Genomic DNA, 12492 nt, shown 5'->3' on the forward strand with positions numbered 1-12492 from the left:
TCTATAAATCATGCTCTTTCATAAAAAGATTTTAAAAGTTATAATCTTGCCTACATTCTTATGAAACTTATTAGACTCTTCATCCTGTCAATTGTTTTCAATTTATTATTGATTATATAGATTATTATATTGGAATGTGAAGATTCTTTGTATTTTATTGAAAATCAGCAAAATCTTTTATTTTTATATTTTTATTTAAATTTAAACAAGAAGATTAAAGTTCTTAAATGTTCATCTATCAAATCTAAAATTTTGCAAAATTTTATCTCAAAAAAATAACTTGACATACTAAAATGTCTAAAATCACTTGAAAATAGACAAGATATATTTAAATCTAATATTTATGTTATTTGATTATTTGGATCCATAAATTCTATTTTATCCTCTGTAAAGTGCTGCTTATATCATATGTATAAAAAATAAGATATGCCAGGATAAATATGAAAAATGGTAAAAAAGCCTGATGCTTGAAACACACCATTTATGTAAATTTCTGAAACTAACAGCAAAGTTGTTCAATTCTGGAAATACACATGTGGCCAGGATCCTTCAATACAAATACAAAAAAAATTAAACTGAAAATAAAGAATGAACTTCAATTATCTGAACGGCTATGAGGTATTGGGTGCAAAAGAAAATAGAGGAAAATTGTGATTAAATTAAATTTACAAAATTGAAGCTTGAGATTCTTAAATTAAAGGAGAAAACACAAAAGACAGAAAAACATGGGAGACAATGACCTTTGAATACAAATTTTCTTTATGAGAAAATTCAAGGATTCTACGAAAAAAATCCCTAGACTCAATTTGTAAATAATTATTGTTCCACAAATGATCATTCTCAAAGTTTGAGTTTGGAGCTAGACTCTTCTTCCAACAAATGTTTTTATGCTTAATATGGAAGACATGTATCAAAGATCCTCTTTCCATGATAAATGTGGTTCTGTACATCCAAGACATTATTGAGTTAAATCTGATAATTTCCTCCACATATCAATTTCTTAAATCAAGCTATATTGTTTGAAGACATTGCATCTACTCTTGAGTTACTTTCATCTTTGACTATCTTTACTTAAACTATCTTTTCTTGGATCATGAGTTATTGGGAGATGAACTGCCAAATTAAGCAAACAAGTTGAAATCCTTTGAACCTTGATTGCCAAAAATTTGGGAGATAAAATATATATAAGTTAAAAAATAATTTAATTTACAAAATAAATATACAAAAATTAAAGCATGAATTCTATCACAATAATATGTTGCCTCAAATAGTGGAACTATATATTCATATATATATATATATATATATATATATATACACATATTCAAAAACAAAGAATGAATAAAATTATCAAAATACAAATCTCTCAATGCAAAATTTATGAATAAAATCTATTATTCTCTAGACAAGATTTGAGAATACCACAAACTAGAACAAAGATTAAGATAGCCAACCTATTTTTGATAACTTAAGCATTTTAGCATATTTGCAATATGTATATGAAAATATTTAAAAAAAATCATGTGTAGGAAATATTTATTAGGAAATATAAATCAGGACAGTCTCCTTTAAAACACAATCATAAAACATGCAACCCAATAGGAAATATTTATTAGGAAATATAAATCATGGATGGCAAACCTTCTTAATACTCAATATAAATCTTCTTGGTATTAGAACAAATCAAAAAATTAAATAAAATTTTAGAATACCACTCAAAGTGACTTGATTATACAAAAAAAAAAAAAAAAAAAAAAAAAAAATCCTAGTTGTTATTGATTTAGGACCCTTACTCTGCCTCTTTGGTGTTAAAATGTCAATTCTTGTACAATGATTCACTCTATGAATGCATCGAGTATATCCCGATTTTGTGTACCAAAAAAAAAAAAAAAAAAAAAAAACTCAACTTGAAATCAGAACAAGTGATGTGTGAGACTTGAAAAAAATTCACTCTGCTAAAATAAACCGATGCTCACAGCCACAACCGGCTCCGCAAATGTCATTTCTCTTTGCAAAACTGTTGTGCTTTAAAAAACAACCCATCGCAGTTGGATATATGCTCAACAGAGGGGAATGCCCGGGGCCGATTCTAGATCCTCGGCAAAGTGGCTTTTGCAGCCATCAATGGACAAATGTTGTTCGTGTTAATCTAAACATTACATAATGGGACTGCATCTCTACTCATCAAAATCGCAGAATAGCCAGCTAGAAGCATATTTTCGCCCATCCAACATTCGAATGAATCCGAGCAGAAGCAGGCTGTTGTTATTTTTTCTTCTTCTTCTTCTTCGAGCACCGATGGAGCAGCAGACGCTGACCAATCCTAAATCCTGAAAGAATGGTAAACTCTCTAGATTTACACCTGTCTGTAGGTTACAGTCACCGGAACTTGTACCCTGTGGCCTAAGTTTCCAGTAAGGTAAATGCTTCCAAAACTCGATTGATTCACATAAATGGCGTTGCCAACAGCCGTGAGAGTAATGTTGAGCGGTTGTGTCGCGCCAGGAGCAATAATGAAGGTTAGAGGATTGACAACCACTTCCACATCGGGTGGTTGGGTGATTACTGCCGTGTAAGTCTCGAGAGGACCCACATTCGTGACCACTCGCGGCACAAGGCGAGATCTAGTTAGATTGCCAATAGTTATGCTTGGCAAGTTGAGGTCAGACGACAAACCTGGCACTGGCGGACACGTTGCAGACGTGATTGCGAACACCGACGCTGAGCTGAGTAATCTTTCGGCGCAGAGAAATTTGATGTAGTCATCATACGCTGCAACCATAACCGAGGAATCATTAAGTAATCGCAAAAAAAACAAATAAAGAAAAAAACATGTTTCCGCTGAACCGTATTGTAAAGTGCTATGAACTTGACTGTACTTCATAAACTCTTACTCGCATCGAAGATCAAGCCCGGGTTTAGAGCAGTTGTCGCATCCACAAATCCATTCCCGAAGTCAAATGCGTTTCCGGGCCGCTTGATTAGGTCAGCGATCTGTCCAGATGAACTATACACATAGTCATATACAACTAAAGGATTGCCGAGAGTATCCTTGGGAACCGCTGAGGTACTGATCGCAGAAGCGATGGCTGAAGGACTCCATGTCGGGTGCATTTGTTTGATAATAGCCGATACTCCAGCTATGTGTGGGGCTGCCATACTCGTTCCACTAATCATAGACCATTTCTGACCTGCATGAAAGAGCTCTCGATTCAATCCCAAATCGAAACATGAGCACAAGCTTAGAAAAGAGTCGGTAAAAGCATCACGAAAACAAACGCCGAGGCTTTACCTCGGAAAAGCAGCTTGTCGGTGGTGGGAAGGGGAGTCCAAGCCGCCCAAATGTCCACGCCATGGGTAACAATGTTGGGCTTCAGTACATCAGCGATGGGCTGATCAGTAGATGATACTTCCTCCAAACCAAGATAAACATTAGGACCACGAGATGAGAACGAAGCAATTTTAGGGGGCTGTCCCGTGTACACAGCCTTGTTGCCGCCGCTCAACCGTCCTGTTGCACCTCCTGCTGCACCATTTTGTTTTGCAGCGTCGTAGTAAGACAGAAATTGCTGCAAATGAAGGCACCAAAAACTTGAGCAACCATACCAGATTCCTAGACGAAATCAAGTGAAATAAACAAGGCTGGCAAAAAATGATAAAAGTCGGTCCGAGCTTAAGATGGTAGAAGACATTATTACCTGATACGACTCTGGTCCTGTGACGGCAATCGCCGGGAAGCCGTCAAAATTCAAAGACGAAGGGCTGTTTGTCTCCAAATATTCAACACCGATTAATAGTACTACTCCCGCAGCTCCCGTAGTTTGCGCCGCATAACGAGAATAATTCGACATCGAGCCAGTGAATCCTGGAATGGCATTCCATGAGCATACCAGGATCTTGCCCTCGATAAGCGCCCTGTTGAGGGCTCCTGGTTCGGCGCAATCGAAGTTGCGGTTCAAGCGACTGACCGTCGCAACAGCATCACTTGCACGAATCAAAGGATAAAAATCTAATCCCGGCGTTTGTGCTGACACAGTTGCACAACATGTTCTCATCATCGACTGGACAAGAGTGAAATCCCCAAACCCAAGTTTTAAAACATTGCAAATTCTGAGGGTGGGCAAAACACTTACGGGAAAGACCCTGGCCGGAGTAATTTCTGCCATCTCCAGTAAACAAATAGCTCGGGTAGATGCGATCAGTTGTGGTAGCACCTACGGATGTAAGCCAAGGGCTCCATGATGTGATCGTGGAAGGTCCCGACCCAGTGTTTCCAGCAGCGTGCACGCAATGCACTCCAGCTCTCGTAGCTCCCAAACAAGCCAGTGCGAAGCTGTCGATGAAAGTGACACTGCCTACCGGCGCTGAAGACGGACCGAGTGATAAACTGAGCACATGAACTCCATCCTCTACAGCCTGCACGACAGAAGCACAACGCAGTATAAGAATCAAAAGTTCCACGGACCTCCAACTAATGTCCAAACTCTAAACATTGTACAAGTGCCAACATGTCATTCTCGGACACCATCACGGTACAGGAGAAAGTTCGATAACCTACCCAGAAGAAGGGACTGTCAAAGTGGAATTTTTACACTCTGTCACTAGAGATCTAAACCTCCAGACCTTTCACCGATGCCGTCATTACGGCCTACACTCCGAAAGTTGTGACAATGCCAGCATCACATTGAAATTGCGAAAACTTAGTGTCAGATTCCCTGAAAAGCTTGTGTGAAAAGACGGGGAAAAATTGCACCTGATTAATTGCAGCGATAATGTCTGCGGTTCTCCCTTGACCCTTCTTGTTCAAAGCCTTGTAAACTGCAATCCGTGCTCTGGGGGCAATACCGCTTGCGTTGCCGAAGTCCTGGCCGTGAACAATCACTGGCACTCCATAATTTCCAGCCGCAGTGCCCGCACAATGCCTACAAAAGAGTGTCGTGGATTGACTCAGTTAGAGCCTATTCTTAGCCGAGCACAAACTCATCTCTCTTGTTCACTCATTCACGCAAAACCTCGCTCACCGAGAGATCGAGTACTCACGTGCCATGACCGTGGCCATCCAAGGGGCTGAGCATGTCCAGATCTGAGGCATTAGCTCCAACCATCGCCGCCTCGAAGAACTGTCTGGCGCCTATAATCTTCCCATTGCAAAATCCAGCAGGAACACGAGCATCGGTTCCACACGTCCCTTTGAAGGTCGGGTGCGGAGCATACAGATTCACAGAGTCGTTTGCAAAACTCGGATGGTCGGGGTAGATTCCGGTGTCCACAACGCCGATTACAATTCCTTCACCGGCATTGCCCACACCGCCTGTCTGAGCCCATGCTCCTGCAGGAAGCCCCATGTATTCGGGCGTGTGTGTTGTGCTTATGTACATCAATTTGTCCTTCTCGACGTGATGAACCACGTCACTACTTTCCAACAGCGTAGCCTTCACATCCACCGACCAACAAGCATCGTCATCGGCAACTTTCTGCCAATCCCATGAAGGATTTCCTCGAGTTGAAAAATCAGTTCAAGAGAAGAGAAAGCAGGCGAGATCATTTCATACAATTGTGTTCCGTCTCAGTGAAACAAAGCATTTCAATAAACTTCTTCGTCGATTTAACTATTACGTGGAGAGCCAAACCTGCGCTTCAGTCAAGTCGACAGCTACTCCGCTGAATAAGGTGTAATCATGTAACTTCTTAAATGCGCTGTTGGCTACTCCAAGAGCGTTATTTAACATTAAATCATGTTGCACACTCATGCTATATCCAGATGCTCCCGACGCTGTCATTAGTTGCTGTTGCGCAGCTCTGCGATCCAAATAACAAGCGAACGTTAAGCTATGAATCAACACCCTGGTGATGAGGATTTCTGAGGCAAGTGGCTGAATAGATAACAAGTGATGGTCGTTCCTACGGCCGGATTTGGGCTGCTGTACTTCTAACTGAGCTGAATTCGTGTTACCTAAACCATCGAGGTCTACGTTTGATTATACTTTCAATGTTCTTGGGGTTTAAATTGGGCAACAGAACGGATGCCTCAACAGTCGAATCTGTCACTCCACATTAAACCAGGCTTTGAAACAATCGACTCATGAAAGCTCTGCCACAGCTAGAATCGCTCATGTGGCAAACCAAAGACCCTTGAATGTGGCTTGAAAGTTGCTAACTCAAGTTACTCATTCGTGACTAACGAACTCTAACCAGAATTATCGTATTGCGGTGATTGCTTTGACAGGGAAGGCAAAGTCTAAAGGAAGCTCAAGGGTTGTTGTATCTACGCTGATCCAACCGCTGCTTCTGCACGTTATAGGACGCAAGCAGTCCACCAATACTGCTACCGAAGTCCCTCGCGACAGAAAGCGCAACCGTCACATCTTAGAAATCCTGAGATCGAAAGAGATGTAGAAATGCTCACTCTTTGAAAACGACGATATACACCTCTGCATTCGTTACAGCCAAACACCACGCCAATAAACTCCAATACAGAAGACGCCGAATATCGCAATCTCCATGACCGCCAGCAAACTTCATCTTGGTCATCACCGCTGCAATGAACTCGCCACAAAACTTGACGCCTGCTAATTCTTGTACGGTTGCAACGAATTCACAACTTATTCTGCAAATGAACCTCCAACCCCACACTCGCTTACCGTAAAACCTCCAAAAATGGGTCAGGCACCAAGGTTTTTTTGGAAATGCCAGCTCCAACCAGCTGCTCAACTCTGCCTTTGAGCCCACTAGTCGAGGATGCAATCAGTACTCTTCACAGCATCTTGTTACAATCTCTTGCGCACCTCACCGTCACCACTAGCTAGCCTCAAATCCTACTCCAACAACAAGCTACACCAAAATTCATCTACTTCCAAAATCCTTTAGAAAGGCACAAGAGCACTGCAACCATTCAGCTCTCTGGTGGCTTCTGTTGAAGACCCAACAGATAATTCGGTGACCTGGTAATGCTGACCGCAGCTAATAAGCTGGTATGTATCTAACACTAAACAATCGCCATCTCGCAGCTGCAACGAAGCATCTGGCTGTTTTTTTCATGAGCAAAACTCAGATGTCAATACGGGTTGCCACCTACGTCGCCACCGGGCTCGTCGAACTCGCAATCGGCACCCCGAATAAAACGACGCTTGTACTCCACTAGGCCCCACTCTTTGCACCTAATATGGCAAAGGTTAAATCCTTCTTTGCTATCTGACAAAACCTTTTGAGTTTGATTGAAAGCTATCTCCAGAAAGTGAGAAGAGTGTAGCTGGCAGCAACATCTATGTAATCTTTCTTTACTTATTTCACCAGGTTCATGTAATTTCCATCCTAACTGTCAGGTTCTACACTACGACTTCGTCTTCGCATTTCCAATGTATTCACGATCGGTACAATGTATCATTGTGTCTGCGAACAGCAGCAAGAACAAGGAGGGTTCTGCTTTGACCCGGTCCGTAACGACGACCAGCGTCGAACGGAGTCCGGGCACGCTACCTAACCAGCTGCACCCGTGTACTCGTGGCAACCACAACACCGCAAAGACTCTCTTAGATAATAGAACCGCAATAAGGGCTACAATAATCTTATCACACATTTGAAAGCCGTTTCGAGCGCCATGTTCTAGATCGAAGTTGGCCCTACAAATCACTGTTTTACCGGTAGGCCGAGGTCCCAGCTGGTGGAACTTTTAACAGACCTGTCTCCACGACAAACTCAGACAGGTGTGAAATATGTCGTGAGTTACTGGAATGTGATGAAGGATGGATTGGATAATTCGACACTTTGAGAGATGCGATCCTTGTGTGATTCCATGGCGCTTTTTATGCACGGCCATTGTGGGTACCATGCTGAAAGAATTCGTGCTCATGGACGATTCGCATCGGAAAGCTGTCGCGCTTGAAGCAGGCTTTGGTGAAAAAAAACTTTGCAGTGAGGGACACGTAACACCTATTCACTTCTGATCTGCCTCCACGTTTATTCTCTCTCCTCCGCGACATATAAATCAAGAGTTCCGAGCCAAGTCAAAGCATCCCTGGAATTTTAAAACGCCGTAGTACCAGATGCTGCCGACCTTTTAAAGCTGAACAAAGGACGCAGTGTATTCTCACGAGCTGCTGCTGTTCAAAAATGGCTTGACGCTGCTCCGTCCTCCGAGACTGGCCACGACTTTACTCCACCCACAGTTTGAGAAACATCGTTACGTTGCAGGTGTGGCAATTTGGCCTTTCAGCTCGATTAAATACTTTATCTACCATGATCTAGTGGATCATGTTGCTTTCACTCAATTTCTTCTTTCTATTTATAGTGTTTTTATTTTGATACTTATTGAACTTATAACTTGTCAAAAGGCTGGAAAATCACGCTGCTTTTAGACAAGTCTCGAAATGGCACTTTAAACTTCAGCTCAGGTGATAAATTCCTACACAATCGAATCAACGATATCGAAGAAGTTTGTTACATGGTAACACATTGACAGGACCATCCACAAAATTCTTCCATACCACCGAATTGATTGAACATACTCAGACATGTCAAGAATAATACCGATGTAGTTCCGCATCTAGCAGGATACCATAAGTTCAGCTTCTTTTCAAATAGCACTCCTTACGGTAGACTTTCTCAAATCAGTAACCCAGAGCGAGGTACCATAGCAGAAACGTCGATGGAAGATTCAGTAGTCACCTGCATTCCCCGATGTGTGGAATCTAATTTGGGAAATCACTCCGTGCTCCATCACAATTGAATCTAGCTACCACTGGGATTTTTAGCTACCTTCACGCTGCGATGGCGCAGGTCCTCTTGTGTGATTCACACGGAGTAGTTCATTGCACACTGGGGCTTCCGCCTAAATTTGGTGACGTGGGTAGCCGTCTTTCACTTCTTATCTGTGTCGAGTTCACGATACCTCTTGATGTTGCCATGGCTTCACTAAATGGGGATTCAAAGCCTCTCATACTTGGTGATGCAAACAACTTGATGTCAAGTGGAACTTTCATGCCAGGCTGATAAAATATTTCATTAATCCAAATAAGTTAAGGATCCAGAGGTGTACTGGAAAGTCTTATACCACCCTCATTTTCATGCCTCTACACATTGTAATCACCGCACATTCAATAAATCCTGGAAAAGTTAGCAAAAAAAATTAATTTGTAGAGCTTATTTGTTTGTAGTTAAGATGTATGAGACAGTTATGGTAAGTTCAAATGATTTCTTTTACCTAGAAACTTCTAATATCACAACAAGCAAATTTCTATTTATTTTTGTTTAATTGAAATAAGTACAGGGCTCAATATGGAATCCTAGAACAAATAAAACCATAGAGAAATAAAATGTTCCCTATTCTGTATTAAAATTTGAAATATCAAAATTCTTGTTCAGAAATATTTGAATGAAAAAAAATAGTGGCTACGTCTGGGATGCACCAGCCTAAAAGTTCTAAGGAGATGGCAGAACTTGCAGAATTTGGCGTATAAAAGATAACATAAATTTTTAAAAGAATCCCGAAAATGAATTTCTCGAATAAAAAATGAATCGATGACTTTAAATAGCATTACTATTATTATGCAACGTTATTGTTGAAGTGAAAGCTTGGAACGAGAATGACTTAATGAGAGGTTGACCTTCTCGACCATCCAAAGATACTTCTTGATTGCACATCAGCATCGCTTTTTGCAAATGACAAATCTGGAATGATCCGTCACGAAAACAACAAATGCACAACAATTACCATCCTGTTTTAATTCCTTGTTGTCGACTCATCTCTAACAGCCTCATGTTAGGGTTGCAAGTCCCTCACAAAGTCACGAAATAAACCGAATACCAAACCCACTTTGTCTGTGGTTTATTTTTACTCTTTTCACGTGATTGAAATTCACAAGCCAGGCCTAGAAACAATGCAGAGCTGCCCTACATTCCTTGCAAGCAACACAAGGCACAGTCCTTTGCTTGATGTACAAATTAATGTGGGAGGATCGAATGTGTGCCTAGTGTGTTAGAATGAAAGTTTATCGTCATCGAATTCCGTGGAATTCAGGGATGGCATAGTTCTTTAATTATCTTACTCCTTCCTTCCCCTGAGCGATTGTGAGAACTGATCAGATTGAATCACCAGATGTCTGCTTCTCCCCAGACAGCAGTGAACCGCTCACAGGTGTGAATATCGATGCCCAGCTAACCCTAATCTGTGCTTCCAAGCAACATCGTAACAAAGTATGTTGTTTTCAAGTTGAGAACCTCACGAAAACTCACACTTACCCTGACAGCGCAAGAGCAAGAAACAAACAAAAAAGAAAAAAGAAAAAAGAACATTGTCAGAGTCAAGCAGATCGGTGACATGCTTAATTCACTTTGATGAAAGTATCCAACAAGAGACAACACACACTAAGATTTTCCCAACTCCCCCACCTACACCAAAGCGACGAGGAGCTTGCACCACAAGCCACGCCCCCACTAAGTTAAACACAAGTCGCTTCGAGTTGCCGGTCTCACCAACTCTGACATCACACAACCAGTGGAACCAGTGAACCAGTGCCGGTTTCTATCCCTCCAAGTGTCAGATCCGTGTCAGGTCCGAGCCCAGCCAAGCTGCCCTTGTTCCGCGCGCACCCTAGCAGCAATGACCACGCTAAAAAAGGGGGGACCCCACAACATGGCTAAGGATGTGCATTGTAATGCGAGCGATGCCGAGAAATAGTGGGACACAATTCCTGATATGACACCAGGTTCATTATCCATTCCACCTCACATCTGCCCTCCTTTCAACCGCGGATTTCTAGCACATGCTGCAGTGCCGATTTCAAATGCATAATTGTCCTGGATCAAGCTTTGGACACACTTCGGCACGTCGTGGATGGCAAAGCGGTCGTCTTTTGGGATATATTTAGGTTCTGAATTGTCGACGTTGGAACCCGGTCCAGAACTCCTCCTCCTCATCCACCCATCCACCGTCCATAAAAGGCGCCGCACAAAAGCAGTCTCAGACTCGGCACATGAGCATCCGTGTAGTCTGAATGGTTCCAATTGTAGCGACGCCGGTTATATGTTTTTGTATTCACGAAACTGAAGCGTAAAGTCCCTTTTGCTGTTGAATCCAGTACATGAGTTCATGCCTTCAAAGAACTGCCACACTGTGTTTTAGGCAATGATACTGCACTTTTTGTGTTGTTGTTGTTGTTGTTGTTGTTTTTTTGTTTTTGTTTTTTTTTTTTTTTTTTGTTGTTGTTGCTGTTGTGTTTTGTTTTTGTTTTTTGTTTCTGTTTTTATTTCGGTGTCCAAGGACTTTTGTGTGCTAGTGTGAATAGAGATCTTACATTTTCACTTTCTTTGTTCTTTGAGCAGATGGTGTGTAGTTGTGTGTTATTTGAAACTTGCTTAGTTTATTGAAGTCTTCTTCTACTGCCTGCAGGCATCTAAAACCATATGGTTGTGTGTTGGATTGTAAGCTGAACCTAAATTTGTCAGCACCCAGTATTGTTTTCCATCAAAGCTAGTTTGGTTTGTATGTTTATGAAATGCTTTAAAATATGTATTGGTTGTGTAACTCATTATAGTGTGTATATATATATATATATGAAAATACTTAAAGAAAAAAAGCAAGAAAGGAACCTTTGATATTGGATTTGTTCAATTTTTGGTACATGTACATTACACTCAACCTTGTAGGACTTTCTTGTAAAACAAATTGTATCTTTTAATATGTTTTTAAAAAAGATTGTAATTTTCGAAAAAAACTTTCTAGAAGTTCCTTTTAAAAGTTGAATAAAACAAGCCTTTAAAATGTTCTTTTCATTTAATTCTTATTTAAATTGGTAAAGTTTCAAATCTTTTTGAAAAAGATGAAAGTTTTTTAAATCTTTGTAGCTAATAAACAAAAATTAAATTATTTTTTAAAAAAACTATTTAGCTATATATGTATATATATAAATGAAACCAATTTATTTTTATATTTTTTTAGTACACATATATTTAAGAAGAAATTGAACATCTTTTCTTATTATAATGGATATACAACAAATCTTACCTTCAAGCATCTTTTAAAATATTAAAAAAAAATTATTTACTTATTTTAAAATTTTCTATAGAATATTTTAAAATCTTTTAAAAGTTTCTAAAGTCATCAACTGTTGGTTAGTAGTTTCCAAGAAGCTTCTATGATCTTTTAAAAGCTTATGTAGTCTTTCATAGTCTTTCAAAGGTTTTTATGGAAGATTCATTAGACTTTTAGAATTTATTACTTTTTTTAGTACCTCTTCTAGAAACTTCTATAGGATCTAATTAAAATAGTATAAATAAAAGAATAAGAGAAATAGAACCTTTATATTATTAATAAAAAAAATTACAACTATTTTAGTATTATCTTATCTTAATTTGAAGATAATGTACAGCTATCATTTGGATCTTTGCACTAATTTTTAAATAACAAAAAAATTTATTTAAAATTTTTAGTTAAAATTTTTAATTTATTTTTTAAAAATTATAATTATAAGAAATTAAAATTTTAAAAACTACAAT

General features: G+C 39.8%; 1 protein-coding gene across 1 annotated transcript; it reads right to left on the bottom strand.

Moving 5' to 3' along the window:
* Positions 1 to 1956: 1956 nt before the first annotated feature.
* Positions 1957 to 6949, bottom strand: LOC112278687 (subtilisin-like protease SBT2.5). The gene is made up of 10 exons (XM_024512311.3): positions 6642 to 6949; positions 6407 to 6536; positions 5631 to 5799; positions 5041 to 5432; positions 4754 to 4922; positions 4134 to 4416; positions 3699 to 4027; positions 3293 to 3569; positions 2895 to 3191; positions 1957 to 2772 (listed from the first exon to the last, which is right to left on the bottom strand). Exons 2-10 carry the CDS (start codon positions 6529 to 6531, stop codon positions 2357 to 2359), a joined length of 2457 nt encoding a protein of 818 aa, XP_024368079.1. The 5' UTR covers positions 6532 to 6536; positions 6642 to 6949; the 3' UTR covers positions 1957 to 2356.
* Between the last annotated feature and the right edge of the window lie 5543 nt (positions 6950 to 12492).

The sequence above is a fragment of the Physcomitrium patens genome, chromosome 2 (genome assembly GCF_059467195.1).
Source record: "Physcomitrium patens ecotype Gransden chromosome 2, ASM5946719v1, whole genome shotgun sequence".
Lineage (NCBI taxonomy): Eukaryota > Viridiplantae > Streptophyta > Bryopsida > Funariales > Funariaceae > Physcomitrium > Physcomitrium patens.

Excerpts from the sequence above, each read along its gene's own strand:
- LOC112278687 (XM_024512311.3), bottom strand. The coding sequence starts at position 6,531 with ATGACCAAGATGAAGTTTGCTGGCGGTCATGGAGATTGCGATATTCGG. Across the intron at positions 4,028-4,133 it reads CTCCGGCCAGGGTCTTTCCC|CACAAACGCCGGGATTAGAT; the intron begins GTAAGTGTTTTG and ends CAACTGTGTCAG. Across the intron at positions 2,773-2,894 it reads GGGCTTGATCTTCGATGCGA|CGTATGATGACTACATCAAA; the intron begins GTAAGAGTTTAT and ends TTATGGTTGCAG.